The 19,372-nt window shown below is 46.2% G+C and overlaps 1 protein-coding gene across 1 annotated transcript; it reads right to left on the reverse strand.

Moving 5' to 3' along the window:
* Positions 1-11,053: 11,053 nt before the first annotated feature.
* LOC115547963 (zinc finger protein 121-like) lies at positions 11,054-16,405 on the reverse strand. Its single transcript, XM_030362489.1, is given in 5 exon segments — positions 11,054-11,455; positions 11,458-12,561; positions 13,857-13,923; positions 14,102-14,379; positions 15,148-16,405. Coding segments are annotated over 5 exon segments (1,935 nt in total). The 5' UTR covers positions 15,455-16,405; the 3' UTR covers positions 11,054-11,276.
* Positions 16,406-19,372: the final 2,967 nt, after the last annotated feature.

Below are 19,372 nucleotides of genomic sequence, written 5' to 3' on the forward strand. Positions count from 1 at the left end.
CCCTTCTTCTCCTGCAAGGAGCAAGGAGAAGACGAAGGGTTTGGGTGCACCCCATCAATGAACGGAAACAAGAACAGGGGGTATGCCACAATCTGGTCCAGGAGCTCCGTGCAGATCCTGAGAGGCACGCCAATATTTCAATTTGCTACTAAGTGTGCAATGGCAGAACCATATGGTGCAGCCTATATGATGACCTATAATCTAGTTATTATCCCTCTCTGGTATACTCTTTTGCATACATATACTTTTTTTTTATCCCTCGGGATAAACACAGTGATGTTATTGCTGTGCTGGATTCAGTAGCCAGTGTATTTTATTTGAGTGCTCGAGACACTTGATGTTATTTTTCCTTAAATCCAGAGAGACAGTTAATACATGATCTGATACCAGAGAGACAGTTAATGACAATGCATTTTTGAGCTTTGCCTGTGTTTTCTTTTACTTATCTATTTTATTGTATGAGAATGTTTCTATGTGAAGCACTTTGAGTCTGCTTCATGTATTAAAAGTGCTATATGAATGAAGTGGCCTTGCCTTAAATAAAAAAATATACAGGTGCTGGTCAAATTATTAGAATATCATGAAAAAGTTGATTTATTTCAGTAATTATATTCAGAACGTGAAACTTACATATTATATCAATTCATTACACACAGAGTGATATATTTGAAATGTTTATTTCTTTTAATTTGGATGATTAGTACTGACAATTACTGAAAATCCCAAATTCAGTATCTCAGAAAATTAGAATATTAGTTACGACTAGTACAAAAAATGATTTTTTAGAAATGTGGGCCAACTGAAAAGTATGAACATGGAAAGTTTCAGCATGTATGGCAATCAATACTTAGTTGCAGCTCCTTTTGCCTGAATTGCTGCAGCAATACGGCGTGGCATGGAGTCGACCAGTCTGTTGCACTCCTCAGGTGTTATGAGAGCCCAGGTTGCTTTAATAGTGGCCTTCAGCTCTTCAGCATTGTTGGGTCTGGCATCTCGCATCTTCCGCTTCACAATACCCCATAGGTTTTCTATGGGGTTAAGGTCAGGTGAGTTTGCAGGCCAATCAAGAAGAGGGATACCATGGTCCTTAAACCAGGTACTGGTAGATTTGGCACTGTGTGCAGGTGCCAAGTCATGTTGGAAAATGAAATCGTCACCTCCATAAAGTTGGTCCGCGGCAGGCAGCATAAAGTGTTCTAAAACTTCCTGGTAGACTGCTGCATTGACCCTGGACCTCAGGAAACACAGTGGACCAACAGCAGCAGATGACATGGCACCCCAGACCATTACTGACTGTGGAAATTTTACACTGGACTTCAGGCAACGTGGATTCTGTGCCTCTCCTGTCTTCCTCAAGACTCTGGGACCTTGATTTCCAAAGGAGATACAAAATTTACTTTCATCTGAAAACATAACTTTGGACCACTCAGCAGCAGTCCAGTCCATTTTGTCTTGAGCCCAGGCGAGACGCTTTTGACGTTGTCTCTTATTCAAGAGTGGCTTTACACGAGGAATGCGACAGCTGAAGCCCATATCTTGCATACGTCGGTGTGTGGTGCTTCTTGAAGCACTGACTCCAGCTACAGTCCACTCTTTGTGGATCTCCCCCACATTTTTGAATCGGTTTTGTTTGACAATCCTCTCCAGGGCGCGTTTATCCCTCTTGCTTGTACACTCTTTTCTACCACATCTTTTTCTTCCCTTCGCCTCTCTATTAATGTGCTTGGACACAGAGCTCTGGGAACATCCAACCTCTTTGGCAATGACCTTTTGTGTCTTGCCCTCCTTCTTTAAAGTATCAATGGTCATCTTTTGGACAGTTGTCAAGTCAGCAGTCTTCCCCATGATTGTGTGTCATACAGAATCAAAACGAGAGACCATTTAAAGGCTTTTCCAGGTGTTTTGAGTTAGTTAGCTAATTAGAGTGTGGCACCAGGTGTCTTCAATATCTGACCTTTTCACCATATTCTAATTTTCTGAGATGTTGAATTTAGGGTTTTCATTGGTTGTCAGCTATAATCATCTTCTTTTTGGCAAAAAACACTTATAATGTATCAGTCTGTTTGGAATGAATGTATACATTCTACAGGTTTGACTTTCTAAATGGAATTAATGAAATAAATCAACTTTTTCATGATATTCTAATAATATGACCAGCACCTGTATATTACAAGTAATCTGGTTTCTACCTACATGGTGTGATTATATGTGACTTGATTTCGTCCATTTCCCATTATGGTTAATGGTTTGGGTACTTACTCCACCATTGTTGATTTCTCACCTGAAGATCCAATCTCCAGAGCTATGGCTCGCCAGGCAATTACCTTTTTGGAGTTGTCTTTGTAATGACGGGTACTTTGGTCATACAATTCGACGTATTTTTCCACCTCGACGACCAGTCTCTCATCGTCCATTCTCGTAATTGTTTATCGCAAACGAAAGAGGGCGACATCCAGTGGTGAGGGGTAGATATGGAGGTGCCTACGGGACCCGGGATGTACAAACCAGCTTTTACAAAGCGCTTTTTCAGGGGCGGCGACGCTCGGGAATAGAACATTGTCTCGAAGAGTAGTTGGGCGGCGCGGCGCGGAATGCTGCCGCGCGGCTAGTCGGCGCCGGTGTGTGCTGGTACACCCGGAATAATGGGGGCAGACTTTTTGACGCGACGCTGCGGCGCCGGTGTGTGGAGGCCTTTAAAGGCTCGATTCCACCGGAGGCGTACGCGCCGCGGGACGGCTGCGCCGCGGTCACCGCTGCTGATCGCTTCCACTATAATCAATGAGACCATTTCTATGGAGTCAGAACAGTCTCATTATTAATGAATGCACAGAGAAGGATTCACAAATGTATTTTGTGATTTATACATAAATTACTCTCTTCTCACAAATACATTTCAATGCACACACAAATGGATATCGGCATGTATAAATGTAAAATAAATCCATAAACAAAAATAAGTTTCACAAACATATTTCTGATCCACACACAAATATGTCTTGTTTTAAATAAAGGTAATATAAATCCATAAATATATTAATTTAAAAAAGATTTGCAATTTTCATCAAAAATGTATTTGGATGTTGTTACATTTATGTACAAACTGTTAAAATTGAATTTACAAGACGCTTTTCATTTGTGAGCTTGTTTGCATTTGTGTGTGAAACTGTCTGCATTTATGGGTGGATTTTTGAGACTCTCCTGACGTCCCTAGATTCACAAATGCATTTTTTTCAACAAGGAACTCTCTGTAGCCAATCAGATGCCTCCCTCGTTTTCAGCCAATCACATGGGTGCAGTTCCGACCTCTGAGTCCAGCCTCCAAGCCTCCCGGTTCTCTGTCAAATGTCTACTCTATCGGAAAGAACATGGTTTTTTGAATGATCGTACATAACAATCTCTAGGTGGTGAAGAAGTGAATGCTGCGTCACGACACTTTTTCCATCTAATTTCGACTGGGTTTTGGGATTATCGGTGCCGTTAAAGTAGTAAACGGCACCGACGTAAAAACCCAGTCACAGCAGTCATGTGGTTGACTGAAAACGAGGGAGGCATCTGATTGGCTACAGAGACTTCCTTGTTGAAAAAAATGCATTTGTGAATCTAGCGACGTCGGGAGAGTCTCAAAAATCCACACATAAATACAGACCAGTTCCCACACAAATGCAAGTAAGTTCACAAATGAAAAACGTCTTGTAAATACAAGTTTAACAGTTTGTATATAAATGTTACAACATCCAAATACATTGTGATGAAAATTGCAAATATTTTTTTAATTAATATATTTATGGATTTATATTACATTTATTTAAAACAAGGTACATTTGTGTGTGGATTAGAAATGTGTTTGTGAAACTTATTTTTGTTTATGGATTTATTTTACATTTATGCATACCGATATCCATTTATGTGTGCATTGAAATGTATTTGTGGGAAGAGAGTAATTTATATATAAATCACAAAATACATTTGTGAATCCTTCTCTGTGCATTCATTATTAATGAGACTGTTCTGACCCCATACATTTCCACCGGGCGCGCCGCGGAACGTTTCAGCAGCGTCCCAGGAGCGGCGTGCCGCGCCGCGTCGCTATCTTTCCGTCCAATTCTATTTTTGCCGCGAGCCGCTGCTAAACCGCGTCAATTTCGACAGAGCAGGTCGAGCTGGGCAGGAAGTGAAAAGTAAAAGCCATAGAGCATCCGGTCAATTTTCAAAATAAAACACAATACTCAGCTCATGTAACCCCACATCAACATTATTATGTCATGACCGGTAGGTCTCTGAGGGTCGGCAACATGGACGACGAGGGACTCATTGTCGAATTTCAGCAACATGAAGTCATTTATGTACCAAATCATCCTTTTTATAAGGAAAATGTCAGAAAGGACAAAGCGTGGCATTTAATTGCAATAGTTTTGGGAGTGGAAGGTGAGTACATTAGGTTTAGGATTATCGCGTGATCTCGTGATCTCGCGTGAATACGGCTGGCTCGCAAGGCAGCGCTACGCTGCCGTTACGCGCCCGGTAGGAATGGACACAGGGCAGAGGACGCAGCCGTTCCGCGGCGCGTACGCGTCCGGTGGGATCCCGGTGTAAGGCGAAGCCTAGACGGCTACGCCTACAATCATAGAACTAGAGTTATAATAACATAACTATCGTTCTATTTCATGCAGGCTACGCCGTCTAGGCTTCGCCTTATGGGCTAAGGTGAAGCTGCGAGCGGAGCCCGATCAATGTACTCCTGCTGGACCCCAGTCAAAACGACCTAAGCAACCAGAGCACATTAAGACTCAAAAAGCCAAGGAAGTGTTAAACACAACAGCTTAATAAAAAAATAATTCCTCCTAGATCAAGCAAGGCAATGATCAAGAGAGAAAAAAGTGAGTTGTGGACTCCGGCTCTAATCCGTGCTTCATGGAACCCATGAAAAGGAAAAGAAAAACCAGAGCAACACGGTTTCCATTAGGTCCGCTACCACCGGGGGCGGAGCTACGGAATCCGGCTCTCCAATAAGGGGTCTCTCTCGGCCGTTTCTTATTTGACAGAAACGGCGGGAGTGCCATACTGGCAAACAAAACCACCTGACAATTGGCGGGCCAATAGAAAAAAACCCTAGCCTGTTTTTCATTTGAAAAAAGGTGGGAGAGTAAGACTGGTAATCAAGTCCAACTCGCCAGCTGGCGAGAGGAAATCCAACCACGCCGCTTTAAAGAACATGTCTATATTCTTAAGCCGTAAAAGGGTTCCCGGACTCCAGCACAGAGTTGCCGAGTGAGCCCCTGGACATGTCTAACATGTAAAAACGGGCAAAGGGGCCGGGGGAAGACCAAGACCCAGCCGTGCAGATGTCTTCCACCGAAACGCCGTTGAGTAGAGCCATTGAAATGTAAATGGACTGCATTTATATAGCGCTTTTCTAACCATTGGCCACTCAAAGCGCTTTACAATATTGCCTCACATTCACCATTCACGCACACATTCACACACCGACGACGGAGTCAACCATGCAAGGCGACAGCCAGCTCGTCGGGAGCTAACAGTCAGGGTTAGGTGCCTTGCTCAAGGACACCTCGACACTCAGCTAGGAGGAGCCGGGGATCGAACCAACAACCTTCAGGTTACCAGCCAACCCCCTCTACCTCCTGAGCTACTGCCGCCCATTGAAGCCACCACGCTCCGTGTGCCGAGAGTAGGCTAAGCAAACACCCTCACATACCCAGCGAGAAAACCGCTGCTTAGAGAGAGTGCGGCCCCTGCTAGCGTCGCTATAACACACAAACAACTGTTGCGTGGAGCGGAACGCGGCCGAGCGATTCACGTACATAGCCAATGCCCGAACCGGGCACAGGAGATGCAACTCCGCCTCCGCCTCACTAGAATGAGGCGGGGGGTGAAAAGCCTTAAGCACAATATCCCTCGACCGAAAATAACTATTAATGTTCTTCGGGAGGAACGCAGGATTAGGTCTGAGCAACGCGAAGGAGCTGTCCTCGGTTAGCAACAAGCAACTCGGGCTGACAGACAGAGCGGTTAGCTCACCGGCCCGCTAAGCAGAAACCAAAGCCAACAAGAGCGCCGTCTTAATGGACAGGGCATCCAAAGGGGCCTGAGAAAGAGGCTCGAAAGGATCCCTGGACAATCCGCGCAACACGGTGGGTAGATCCCAGCGCGGTGTAAGCACGCGTGAAACAGGCCTAACCCGTCTAGCCCCACGCAAGAATCTCTTGACCAGTGGATGGCTGAAGAGCGGTCCACCATTACAGCCTGCATGGCCAGCCGAAACGGTTGCCGCATAGACCTCGATAGTGGAGAAGGCCAAACCTTTCTCCAATGAGTTTTGCAGAAACGAAAGCATGCTTCCGACCTCGCATTGAGATGGGACAGCGTGGTTCCTCTCACACCAATTAGAGAAGGCGCACCACTTCGCCGCATAGAGGGAAGAAGTAGAAGGCGCACGAGCACTCTGAATAGTGTTGATAACCTTCTCAGGCAAACCCTTGCCCTGCAGGATCAACCTCTCAGGAGCCAAACCAACAGCCGTCCCGAGACATCGGGCGGGTGGTGCACCGTCCCGTAGGCCTGTGAAAGCGCATCCGGCCTGAACGGTTGCGGCCAAGGTGCCGACCGCGAGAGCGCGGCCAGCTCTGGTAACCGCAGGGCTGAACGGTTCTCCGGGGCCACTAATATCAGGGACAGTCTCTCCTGTCTGACCCGTTCCAGAAGAGGAAGGATCAGCTGGAGCGGGGGAAACGCATACAAGAGAGCCCGCGGCCAAGGTGCGTGTGCCAACGCATCTACCCCCCAGGCAAAGCCGAGAAACTTCCTGTGCGCCTGCCGAACAGGTACGTGGAAGTAATCATCCTTGAGATCCAGGGATGTGAACCAATCGCCCTCTCTCACACACCGGAACAACGCTCCGACCGAGAGCATTCGGAACTTCCACGTTGCAACGAATTTGTTGAACACGCGAAGATCCAGAATAGGTCTCTTTTCCCCTGACTTCTTGGAAACCAGGAAGTAGCGGGAATAAAACCCTAGGTGAGACTCGTGGGGGGGAACGACAGTGATGGCCCCCTTCACAAAGAGACGTGCCACCTCTGCTGCCAGAGCCGTGCTCGCAGCCGGGTCCCGTAGCGTGGTCTCCACCAACCCCATAAAGGGTGGGGGACGACGCTTGAACTGTATGGGATGGCCCCATCTCAACGTGGTGTCCAACCACGATGGTAGAACGCACCGCTCTTGCCAACACGCATTGCGGTCGGAGAGAGGGCAAGCCGACAGCTGAGGAAGACCGTCCAGGAATAACCCGTATTCTTCGGCCCCTACCGCCTCCACACTGCGTGTGAACCAAGGGGGGCTTCCCATGAAAGGGAGGAGGCTCAGCGAGCGTAGGAGACGCACCAGAACCAGCCGCTGTAAAAACAACTTGCTGTCTAGACGTCGCGCTCGTGCCCGCTGAACAGGGAGCGAGCCGTCCGGCCGCCGCACCTGTGAGCATGCGCTGTCCGCAGGCTGTAGCCACAGCGCGCGGACCCGTCTCCTCACCTCCCACAAACTGTTGAAGGGAGGTAGAGGGGATAATGTGGGAAACCAGGAGACCGGTACAAGCGGCGTATCCACGGACACGTGCAACGAGTCTCTGATCCGTCCACGAGGCTCCAAGGGACGCCGCTTCTTAGAAGCAGGTGAACCAGAGGCCATGTGAACACGCCGTCCGACCGCCACCCTACAGCCACCGGGCTGAGAGGGGGAAAGAGGCAACATGGAGGAACGCACCACAAGCGTAGGACGCAGGTGGCCTGAGGAATATCGCTCTTTAGGTACCATGCACTGCCGTTCGGCCGAACAGTCTTTACTTTTTTCTTTAATAGGGAAGGAAAAAGTAGGAGAAGGCTTCCGGAACTTCCCGGTCCGTGGCGCTGCTGCTCTCCCCGTCTGCGGCGGCTGCTGCTGCTGCTGCGGAACCGGGGCTGGAGTCGGAGGCGGCCCCCTGGAACGCTGGGACCGGCCTGGACCCCGCTTCCGCCCGGCCTGCTGGTGGGAGGAGCCTGTGAGAATCGCCCCGAACCGGGAACGATTCTCACGGACAGACTGCTGGTGTGCGAGCACCTCGGAGAACCGGGGACCAAATAGGCCATCCGGCGCTAGTGGACCCTGGACGAGGCTGGCCCGCTCTCGTTCCGGCACCGCAGTGTGGGAGAGCCATATGACCCTTTGAATCATGGTAGCCCACGCCATATGCCGGTGATATCAAACCTGCTGCCAACTTTTACCCCCAAAAAACAAGATAAATGGTAGTTTATATTTCAACAGTTAAATTTGTTTTGGAAACAGTGATGTTATCCTGCTTTTCACAGCGTCTTAAAACAATACGATGCGCATCTTGCAGGCAGGCAAATGTGAAAGGTCCCGTTGATAGCCTATGACGTCACCTACTTGCAGCGCAGGTAGATGAGGCTACCAACTTTACTTCTATATTATTACTTTTAGACCTTTTTTATCTCGAATAATTGATTCACATGTCGATTTTAAATATTCATGTAGAATTTTACAAAGCCTTGATCATTTGAATGTCCACTCAAAAGGGAACTTTGGACATTCAGAGGCAAAGGGCAGTTCTCAGGCACCCATAGCACCCCCCCCCCCCGCCCCGAATTACCTTCCGCACCTGATCAGACCGCTATAAATTGATACCAACACCTGACCCGCACTCGAAGGAAAAGATAAGATGGAACGCCGAGGAATTACACTATCTGGTGTTTGGCATGGTGCTTTAGATTGCTGTGCAAAAAAAGCACATCATCCACTGTGGACGGTTTTAGTTGACTCCTCCGCTCCTCAATTAGGCTACATATCCAGAACCGGAGAGAAGTCTCGCTCGCAATCGCAAAACCTGCGACCAACCCACGCTGTTAAGGCGTCCGACCCAACCCAAACCCGTGTCCGACACAGTAGCCTATTCTTTTTCAACCGTTTAATCCAAATTGAGCGGGTCACCAGTCGGGTACCCGAACACGTGCAGGACTCTGGCCGAGATAATCCACGCTATGAGTCTTTACTTGTTGTGGAAGTAGGCTACCAGAGACGTCCCATACAGTCTTTAATTCATAATATCCTCTGGAGGCGCACACAGCTTTTGGCCATGATATTATTGATAATATTATATAGATACTAGGGATGGGCGTGAGGAATCGATTACTCGAGTACTCCTCGTTATAAATGAACTCGGTTGGTTGACAGGCAAACTCGAGTTTGCATATACACACACAAAGTTTTCTGAAGCAAATGTATACATTTTCTGTCGGCGCCACTAACGCATGCCGTGGGCACAAAGCAAATGAAATGTATCCATTTCTGTGTGGCGCGTTCCGTGCCGTGTGCAGGCACGCCAGAATTCAAAAAGTTAAGAGATGGCGGTTAAAGCAAAGCGCAGCGAAGAATTGAAATACTTGAAAGAAATAGGAGATCATAAGGTGAAATGTAAAATATGCCAAGCGAAATCGAGCTACCAGAAAGTACTATGCGGCAACATGCTCCTGAAACACAACGGTGAGTTCGGGAAGCAGACCCGCAACCACCAAGTGTGTCGGCTATTTTCACCGCCCCAAGACGCAGCTGTAATCCCGGGTGTGTAGAGAAGATCACAACGCTGAGTATTTCCATTGTCCATTTGCTGCCGTTTTATTTGCAGCTTTAAATTATTTGCAATGGTTAGGCTACTTGTTTCGTTTTTGTTTTTTTTAAACTGTTACAGGCCTTGGTTCGACGTGATTTAAATTGTGAGACGCATATTTATTTTTGTAAGGAAAATGTGTTTTGAACGTTTGCAAAAATTACTAATGAATTCTCTGATAACTCTGACTGTTTTGATGGAGAATAAGCATTACATGTTTGGTTGGTAATATTGCCGTTTATCATCAGGCCTATTCCTGCTGCAGATGCGTTGCATTCTAAAAATAGATTCAATTTAAAGAGTACTCGATTGATCCTCGAGGAATTCCTTTGATCACTCGAGTTTGGAATTTACTACTCGTGCCCATCCCTAATAGATACCTATATATTATATAATATATTATTTAGATATAGAGCTCCGGGAGTCCGCATCAATCACTTCTTCTCCATGCTAGCTTGGCTATTGCCAGAAGATCAATCGTAGATCGCACGTTGGTCTGGGGAAGCTACCGTAATTTTCTTCAGCACAAGAGGCGTGATCAATAGGCCTATTTCAAATTACTCTGTACACAATTGGTTGCTTGCTGTCGCTTCCCTGTCATCATTGTGTTAAACAAGCCAATGGGACGCCAGGGGGAAAAGCCAACTTGGTGATTTGCTCCCGCAAAAACATATCGGAAGTAGGTCTCGGGAAACCGGGCCCTGGGCTATTGACAATTTCCATCTTCGAAATGCAAGTTTGACTTGTGGTTCATCAGGGCTCTAGTCATGTTTTGCAGAGAGCATCAAGCGTTATAGCAAAGGTAGAATCTATTCATTTAAATCAAATATTGGGGAGTCCGAGGTGTGATTCATCACACAGACATCAATTATGGTGAATGAAAAGTTGGAAAGCGTCTTTAATAAAGCGGGAAAAAAATTCATTTCAATGTCTACAGCAGGGATGGGCAACTTTCATGATAAAGAGGTCCACATTTTTCATCATAACCATCAGAGGGTCACATGACTGCACACTTCAACTAAACGTGAGCTGAGAGAAGCTACACAATTTTGAATTTGGTAGATATGATTTCCTGTATTCTGGTGCATTTTGGGGATGGCCACTACCTAAAAAATCTTCCAGAATCATAACCTATGTACGGTATGTTAATTGAACCAACATACATTAATTTCATGTTTTCCATGCTCAAACAGCCACATGAATGGTCAGTATTTTTATCAGTGCAAAGGGCTCACATACATCATCATTCAATGAAGTCAAAAAATGAAAAACAGTGGCCCAACATTAAGTGCAACAACTCAATGAACTCAAACCCAACAAGCAGTTGCAGTAGTTGTAGTGGCGACTTAAGTGGATATCTTTAATGACTGATATCGCTTCTAAGCAAAATAGACGCATGGGTTTGCCTTCGAATTCTATGAATTCTTCTCATCTTTCTTGACCGAGTTTTCTGTAACTCGATCAATTATTCTTCTTCTTTTTTTTTTTTTTTTATAGAAAATAGATAGAGGTTAGAGGATAGAGGTTTCAATCAAAGCGCCCGTTGCCCTGTGTCAAAGCACCGCATTGCCTCATTGTTTGGGTCGCTGAAGCTGGCGTTGCACATTCAGGGCTTCTCCCCGGAGTGAGTCTTCATGTGGTACTTCAGAGTGGAGCTCCGTCTGAAGCGCCTTAAGCATTGGTCACACCTGTAGGGCTTCTCCCCGGAGTGAATCTTCATGTGGGTCTTCAGGCTGAAGCTCCGACTGAAGCGCTTCAAGCATTGGTCACAACTGTAAGGCTTCTCCCGGAGTGAGTCCTCATGTGGACCTTCAGGTCGGAGGTCTGACCGAAGCACTTCACGCATTGGTCACACCTGTAGGGCTTCTCCCTGGAGTGAGTCCTCATGTGGCTCTTCAGGTGAGAGCTCCGTCTGAAGCGCCTTGAGCATTGGTCACACCTGTAAGGCTTCTCCCCGGAGTGAGTCCTCATGTGGACCTTCAGGTCGGAGGTCTGACGGAAGCTCTTCACGCATTGGTCACACCTGTAGGGCTTCTCCCCGGAGTGAGTCCTCATGTGGATCTTCAGGTGAGAGCTCTGACTGAAGCGCTTCACGCATTGGTCACAACTGTAGGGCTTCTCCCCGGAGTGAGTCCTCATGTGGATCTTTAGGCTGCCTTTCAGTTTGAAGCGCCTTGAGCATTGGTCACACCTGTATGGCTTCTCCCCGGAGTGAATCTTCATGTGGCTCTTCAGGTAGGAGCTCGTACTGAAGTGCTTCAAGCATTGGTCACACCTGTAAGGCTTCTCCCCGGAGTGAGTCCTCATGTGGACCTTCAGGTCGGAGGTCTGACTGAAGCTCTTCACGCATTGGTCACACCTGTAGGGCTTCTCCCCGGAGTGAGTCCTCATGTGGATCTTCAGGTGAGAGCTCTGACTGAAGCGCTTCACGCATTGGTCACAACTGTAGGGCTTCTCCCCGGAGTGAGTCCTCATGTGGATCTTCAGGCTGCCTTTCAGTTGGAAGCGCTTCGTGCATTGGTCGCACTCGTACGGCTTCTCGCCATTGTGGAAATGACAACACACCTCTCCAGACAACACACCGGGCCGGTCCTTGCCGCCGCCCCGATGCCCGGTCAGCTCCTCACAGTGGACCAGCTGCTCGCCGCGCTCCAGGCTCTTTGCCACGCTGTGTTCTACGGACAGCGAGCTCAGAGCCTCAGGTCCGAACGCGGTGAAGAGGTTGTCATGGCCATCAACCGCCAGTGGGTCCTCCCCTTTTCCAAAGACACTCAGGATCCGCAGCTCCATATTGTCACTTGACATGTGGGAGGAGCCAGGAGCGTCCACATGCAGACTATCTAAGGTGGCGCTGTGCTGTGTGCTGCAGTCTCCAAATTCAGCGCAGTTTTCTGTAGAGGGAAAAATAGACAGAAAGTAATTGTGTTAATTCATTATTTGCACAAAGGGATACAGTATGTATCCCTTTGAGACACAGCACTGCTACGTCTCCCCTTTTTTGAAGATGTGGGGAGGTCATGAAGACAAAACCCAGGCTATCTGTCGTTACTAGGGCTGTAACGATACACAAATTCACGATTCGGTTTGTATCACGATTTTTGACCCACGGTTCGATACATCCCACGATTCTTTTAAATTTAAAAAGCATTTTATTTAAACAACACTTAAATACCAATTATCTTAATGTAACATTTAATAACAAATAATTTGGAACACTGAACAGATTTGAACCGAAAGAATACTATTAAAGTATAGCTAAATTAATAAATAAATAACCAAAGATTGCAGTTGGAGGATGCTTTTTGCTGGTAGGCATAATAGGGCCCCTTTAACTGTTTGGTTGGTTTATATAAATGTCCTTATTAGCGCTTCTTATTAGGCTATGTAGCTTAAATAATGACATAATCAGGCCGTATAGAATGCAACATGTTTAATAGCCTAACTTTCAATAAATGAGGAAAAACATGAACGTCGCAATAACGAGGCATAGTGTTACGAGTAGCATATGTGTATGCGCGAGAATGGCAGTGTGCGTATGCGTGTGCGAGTGACGTCAGCGAGTGAGTGGACGAGCGAGGAGAGCGAGTGGTAGCGCGTGTGTCTAGTGAAGAAGCGAACGAGTCCGGTAGAATAAAGTACCCATCCTGTCAATAATCGGTGGCCGCTTCATTCCGACCTATAAGCAGACAAACTGCCAGTCAAATCACACAAAACAATAGAGACAGGATCACACAGGCAATTTTTTTCGCGCTTGGCCCACTCTGGATAAATGTCGTTCATATCGCATATGAGGACTTCGACGGCTGTGGAGAAATGCAATCCTCCGTAGCCACGGAGAGCTGTGATCACAGAGAGGGCATCTCGTCACATATTTACGGCATCGATAGGAGGGGGCGCTGTCAGCAGACTATTATTTAGACAAATTATTAGCAAATTTCAATCGGACAATTTGACCGAAGAGTTAGAAAGGGCATATCGCGCTTCTGCCTTCTCACACCGCGAGACAGGTTCGTGGCTTTGAGTATCGCGATTTTCGGTTTGATACACGTATCGTTACAGCCCTAGTCGTTACTATCACCTGTTTTACCAATACTATAGCTTTTCAGCGCCGGTGGAATCTAGTACATTCTCAGTTGATCCAGGTTGTTTTATTGCTTGCTTGCATTCTGCAATGTGTATTACTAACCTACAGCTGGCATGCCTCCACCAATATCCTCTTCATCCTTGATTAAAATGGTGTCTGGGGTCTGCTGCTTTCCACACAAAGAAGGAAACACACACAAGACATAATCTTTTATTAGCACAGAATAGTTTTCAATCCCCGCTAACGACACATTGATAATAAAGGTGTGTGCTTTCTATGGGTGTGTGTTGGAGTTGTAGCAGAGGAAGCCTCTCTTTTGGATGGTGAATGAGAAGATGATTTCCAACCTGCACAGTCAGCTCCTCACGGTGGACCAGCTCCTCGCCGCGCTCCAGGCTCTTGGCCACGCTGTGGTCTGCAGACAGCGAGTTCAGGGCCTCCAGTTCGGACAAGTTGAAGAGTGTGCCATTGCCGTCCAGCGCCAGTGGGCCCTCCCCTTTTCCATAGACACTCAGGATCCTCAGCTCCTCGCTGTGACTGGACATGTGGGAGGAGCCAGGGGTGTAAAGAGTCTCTGAGATGGCGTCGCGCTGTGTGCTGCGGTCTCCAAAGTCACTGCAGTCATCTGCAGAGAGGGAAATAAACGGAAAGGAAGTTATGCTTCGATACATTAGTTGCACAACAAGAGACAGTGTGCATTTGAACAGGTGAAAGAAACTATTTAAATCGATGTAACATTGACACAGAGGGTTCAAAATGTGTACTAGTGCAGACACCGATTCAGAGTTCGGGAGCCCCCCTCCCTGAACTCAAAGCTCAAGCGGTTGACAAGGTGGAGGACACTGAACGAACACCAGAGCATAATGATACAAGCACAACATGACATGCAAGACAAGCGTCATTATTCTATTTTTGAAATAACAAGCAACAAGGTTTTGTTCCCTGTGAGCTGATCAGCAAACATTTATGAATAACAATAACATGAATGAATTTAGGTTTGAGAATGATAAACCAGCTCGTCTGCCATCATGTGGTATCTGTCTTGAAACCATTCTGGGCACTTGACTGTTTCCATCTTTGAAATGCAACTACCAAGTTTGACTGAAAAGCAACAACCAAGTTTTACTCATCTTTCAGCACCAAGTTTGGTGCTCAAAGATGAATGGAATTTCCAACCGCCTTGTGCTTTAGGCCTGATGACGATGATGAGGAATACATTACACCCAAGACCATTAAAAGAGCAGGAAATAGGATTAGCGTCATTATTCATTGTTTATTTATTGTTTATAGTCAGTCAACTTTTTCCAATTACTACAAATTTAACAACTAATAGTGCCCCCTGAACACTTGGGCCCTCTAGTTTTCCACCTACCCTAGCCGGGACACAACTCACCATTTCCCAGTGATTTAATCTCTGGTTTGCAGGTGTTGGCTCGAACCAGGGCCAAACGAATGGCCGCACACGATGCATTTGATCTCGTTTGAAGCCGCAAAGAAAACAGCTCACTCCTCATCACCTTCATCCTCATCCTCAGCGCTTTGTTTTCTTTCAGGCTCCGAGTTATTTGTAATCGAAGGGTAGCCGAGCCTTCCGAGAACAGTTGGCTAATTTCTGATACAGCAGCTTTCGCAAGTACGTCAATTATGGACGAAAGCTGTTCTTCCAAAGTTGGGCAGCACAGTGACATATTTGTTAACATATTTTACTCTGTTGTCGATAAAAACCCAGAATCGGATATTCGGGGGGAAATAAGAGGTCGAGAAAGTCTAGGTTTGAAAGATTAAGAATTTATAACCACTTGCATAATGTAACAAAACCTGAAATGGATTGCAAAGATTTCCTGAACATTCATCAGGTATAAACTTAACATTTCAAGTAACTCCGATCATTAATATTTTGTAATTTTCGCCTATTTCAATTCCCCCAAAAAAGTTCTTTCGCTGTTTCCCTGAGGCACGAAGAGCCGTACCAGGCTGTAAATATTGTTTGCTACATTAGCCTTTATAGCAAACCGGCTTGAAAACAAACATTTACCTTGAATTGCATGCCCCAAAAGACCGTGCAATGCATAAATCGGTGACCGGATTAAAGCAGAAATGTATTCAAGTGTATACGATCATTTCAAATCGACATTAAAATAAACAACGTGGTATAAATGCTAAGAAAATAAATCTAAACTCAATCACTACGGGCGCAGCCATCTTTGTTTATTGCGTCATCCGGTAAACCTCACTGCACTCGGTCTACTCGGCCTAAACATTTATTTAATCATGGGCGAACATACTAGCATAGCCTACACTGATTTAAAACATATATAGAAAATATAGTGACACTTCACCCATTTGCATTAAGCTTTTTATCGTTAGAAAGCCCGTCATATTTTTGAATGCACTTGCATCATTCCCTCATTTTCCCCTGAGACGGGAGCGGTATCTACTGGTGCGTTCCTGAATCCTCGGACGCCAGCCTTCCGAGTTTCATTTCATTCATTTCCGGTCTCGGAGCATTTATAACGTTCCCGTTCGACTTTGTGATTTTGTCATGGAAATGGCTAGTCGTTTTTTTTTAGCTACATTAAAGGCTAGATTCCACCGGAGGCGTACGCGCCGCGGGACGGCTGCGCCGCGGTCACGCTGCTGATCGCTTCCACTATAATCAATGAGACCATTTCCACCGGGCGATAGCATAGCGGCGCTATCTTTCCGTCGCGTCAATTTCGACAGAGCAGGTCGAGCCGGGCAGGAAGTGAAAAGTAAAAGCCATAGAGCATCCGGTCAATTTTCAAAATAAAACACAATACTCAGCTCATGTAACTTCACATCAACATTATTACGTCATGACCGATGGGTCTCAGAGGGTCGGCAACATTGACGACGAGAGACTCATTGTCGAAGTTCAGCAACATGAAGTCATTTATGTACCAAATCATCCTTTTTATAAGGAAAATGCGTGGCATTTAATTGCAATAGTTTTGGGAGTGTGAGTAGGCTACATTAGGTTTAGAATTATCGTGTGATCTCGTGATCTCGCGTGAATACTGGCTGGCTGGCTGGCTCGCAAGGCAGCGCTACGCTGCCGTTATGCGCCCGGTAGGAATGGACGCAGGGCAGAGGACGCAGCCGTTCCGCGGCGCGTACGCGTCCGGTGGGATCCCGGTGTCAGCCTGCTTTAATTGACGTAAATTTACGATTTTTGCATCATTTGAAGCAAAAAACAGAGGAAGAGCTTTTAAGGGGAGGGGGCAGTATAGCCCAGCTCAGTTCCGAGGTCGCGTTTCCACCGCCGACAGTACCCTTTGTGGTAGGCCGGATGTCGATCGCCGCGGCAGCTACGTAAACATCGTAAACAACGTCTTCCTCCGCAAGAATGCAGACGAACGTCTCCACCTCCTTGTTCGCCCAAGCAAGCTTTTTACGCGACATGTTAATTGTAAAGAATAATACCTCGAGGCTACCGTTTGTTTGTTTTTATCCCCGCGTCACCCGGAAGTGACGATTCTGTCGACCAATCAACGGAGGGGGGGTGTAGCTAGAATTCCAGGGTACCCTTTCAGGCGTCTGGTCTCGTTTTGGGTACCGCAACGGAGGAGTCCCTAAAATGGGGTCGGAACGGGTACGGCAAAGTCCGGGTCACGCCCACTTTTGGCGGTGGAAACGCGATCCGACCCGCACCTTTGCGATCCGATCCGTTCCGCACCCTGCAGTGGAAATGCAGGCTCCCACAGGTGGCAGCCTGTGGGAGCTGAGCTCCCATAGAGAGATGCCTGGCTCCCATGAAAGCAGCAAACTCAAATATCTGTGGGCTCTCTGAAAATACAGCAGCATAATATTTTAATTACAAATAAAGCTATTTTCCCTTCCACATACAGAGTAATATTGACGTTAAGTAAGGGATAATTTATAGAACGCCGGTCATTATCGGGAAAATAAGCCGCAGGGTGAACAGGACACCGACGCGAAGCAGAGGTGTCTTGCTTCGACCTGAAGCATTAACCCGCTTATTACAGCTACTTGCAAAACAAAATAATAACTTCACGTTGTGTCTTTTTTCAAATTATCCGGGGTTGATAGGTTACCGGGCTGCAGAGGTGTCAAGTAAAGAAGTACAAATACTTCGTTACCTTACTTAAGTAGACATTTTGGGTATCTATACTTTACTGGAGTAATTCTTTTCAGCCTACTTTTTACGTCTACTCCTTACATTTTCACGCACTCCTTACTTTTTAAAAATGGCCTCGTTACTCCAATTTAATTTCGGCTTGTTTTTATTATTCCGCTCTTTTTAAACCTATCCAGATAATTCGCGCCATCGAATAGAGTGAATTTGATTGGTTGGATGAGAATAGAAACATATATCACTCTGACACCCTATTGGTTTATACGCGTTCCATGGCACCTGCGCATGACCAGAGCCCGTCTACATTCTCTGACATGACATAAATCGCGTCACATTCCAGCTACGAAATAGCAGACGTAGATGAGCGAAATGTCCCAACCAAGCACCAGTGAGGAGGTTGGTAGCCAAGAAGACCAGCCAACCATTCTACAACCCTGGCCATACCTGGAAGAATTTTTTGAAATGGTTGGATGCAAAAACAACTCAGTTCTTACTCGTTACATCTTAAATTCCTGCAGCTAAGCTTGGATACATACATTTACATTCCCCATAAAGGCTTTTGATAACATGCCTTTGAAGTTAGACTTTTTGCATCATTCCAATACTTACAGGGAACTAGTCATCTTATCCTCCACTCCTTGAAACACATGTTAAGAGACCAAATTCCTTGTATTTGTGGGCATACTTGGCAAAAAGCTGATTGTAATTCTATAGGCCCCTGTGGCACGGCCTAAGCTTTTGTCCTTAATGGCATTTATTCCCCCCTCGCATTACTTTTACTTTAATATTTTAAGTAGTTTTGAAACCAGTACTTTTATACTTTTACTGAAATAAAAAGCTTGAGTTGATACTTCAACTTCTACAGAAGTATTTTTAAATAGTATCTATACTTCTACTTGAGTAATGACTGAATACTTTTGACACGGTGCCTCTGCCGGGCTGCTTGCCGAGTGATTCAGTGACGGGCTGGGGGCGGTCCTGCGTTCCTGGCGGGTGCCGTGGGGGCCACGGGCTCTCGTGGGCCGTTTGAGCCGGCCGGCCAATTATGGAAAATATCAGAATTTATACCAGAGTTATGGGTCTCTATATCACAGTCATGGTTACCCTCAACTAGTGCTGTCAGTTAAACGCGTCATTAACGGCGTTAGCTCAAACCAATTTTAACAGCGTTAATTTTTTTATTTACTGGTTGCTTGCCGTCGCTTCCCTGTCATCATTGTGTTAAACAAGCCAATAGCACGCCAGGGGGAAAAGCCAACTTGGTGATTTGCTCCCGCAAAAACATATCGGAAGTAGGTCTCAGGAAAACGGGCCCTGGGCTATTGACGATTTCCATCTTCGAAATGCAAGTTTGACTTGTGTTTCATCAGGGCTCTAGTCATGTTTTGCAGAGAGCATCAAGCGTTATAGCAAAGGTAGAATCTATTCATTTAAATCAAATTTTGGAGAGTCCGAGGTGTCCAAAAAATAATTTATTCTTCATCACACAGACATCAATTAT

Source organism: Gadus morhua, chromosome 7 (assembly GCF_902167405.1).
Source record: "Gadus morhua chromosome 7, gadMor3.0, whole genome shotgun sequence".
Taxonomy (NCBI): Eukaryota; Metazoa; Chordata; class Actinopteri; order Gadiformes; family Gadidae; genus Gadus; species Gadus morhua.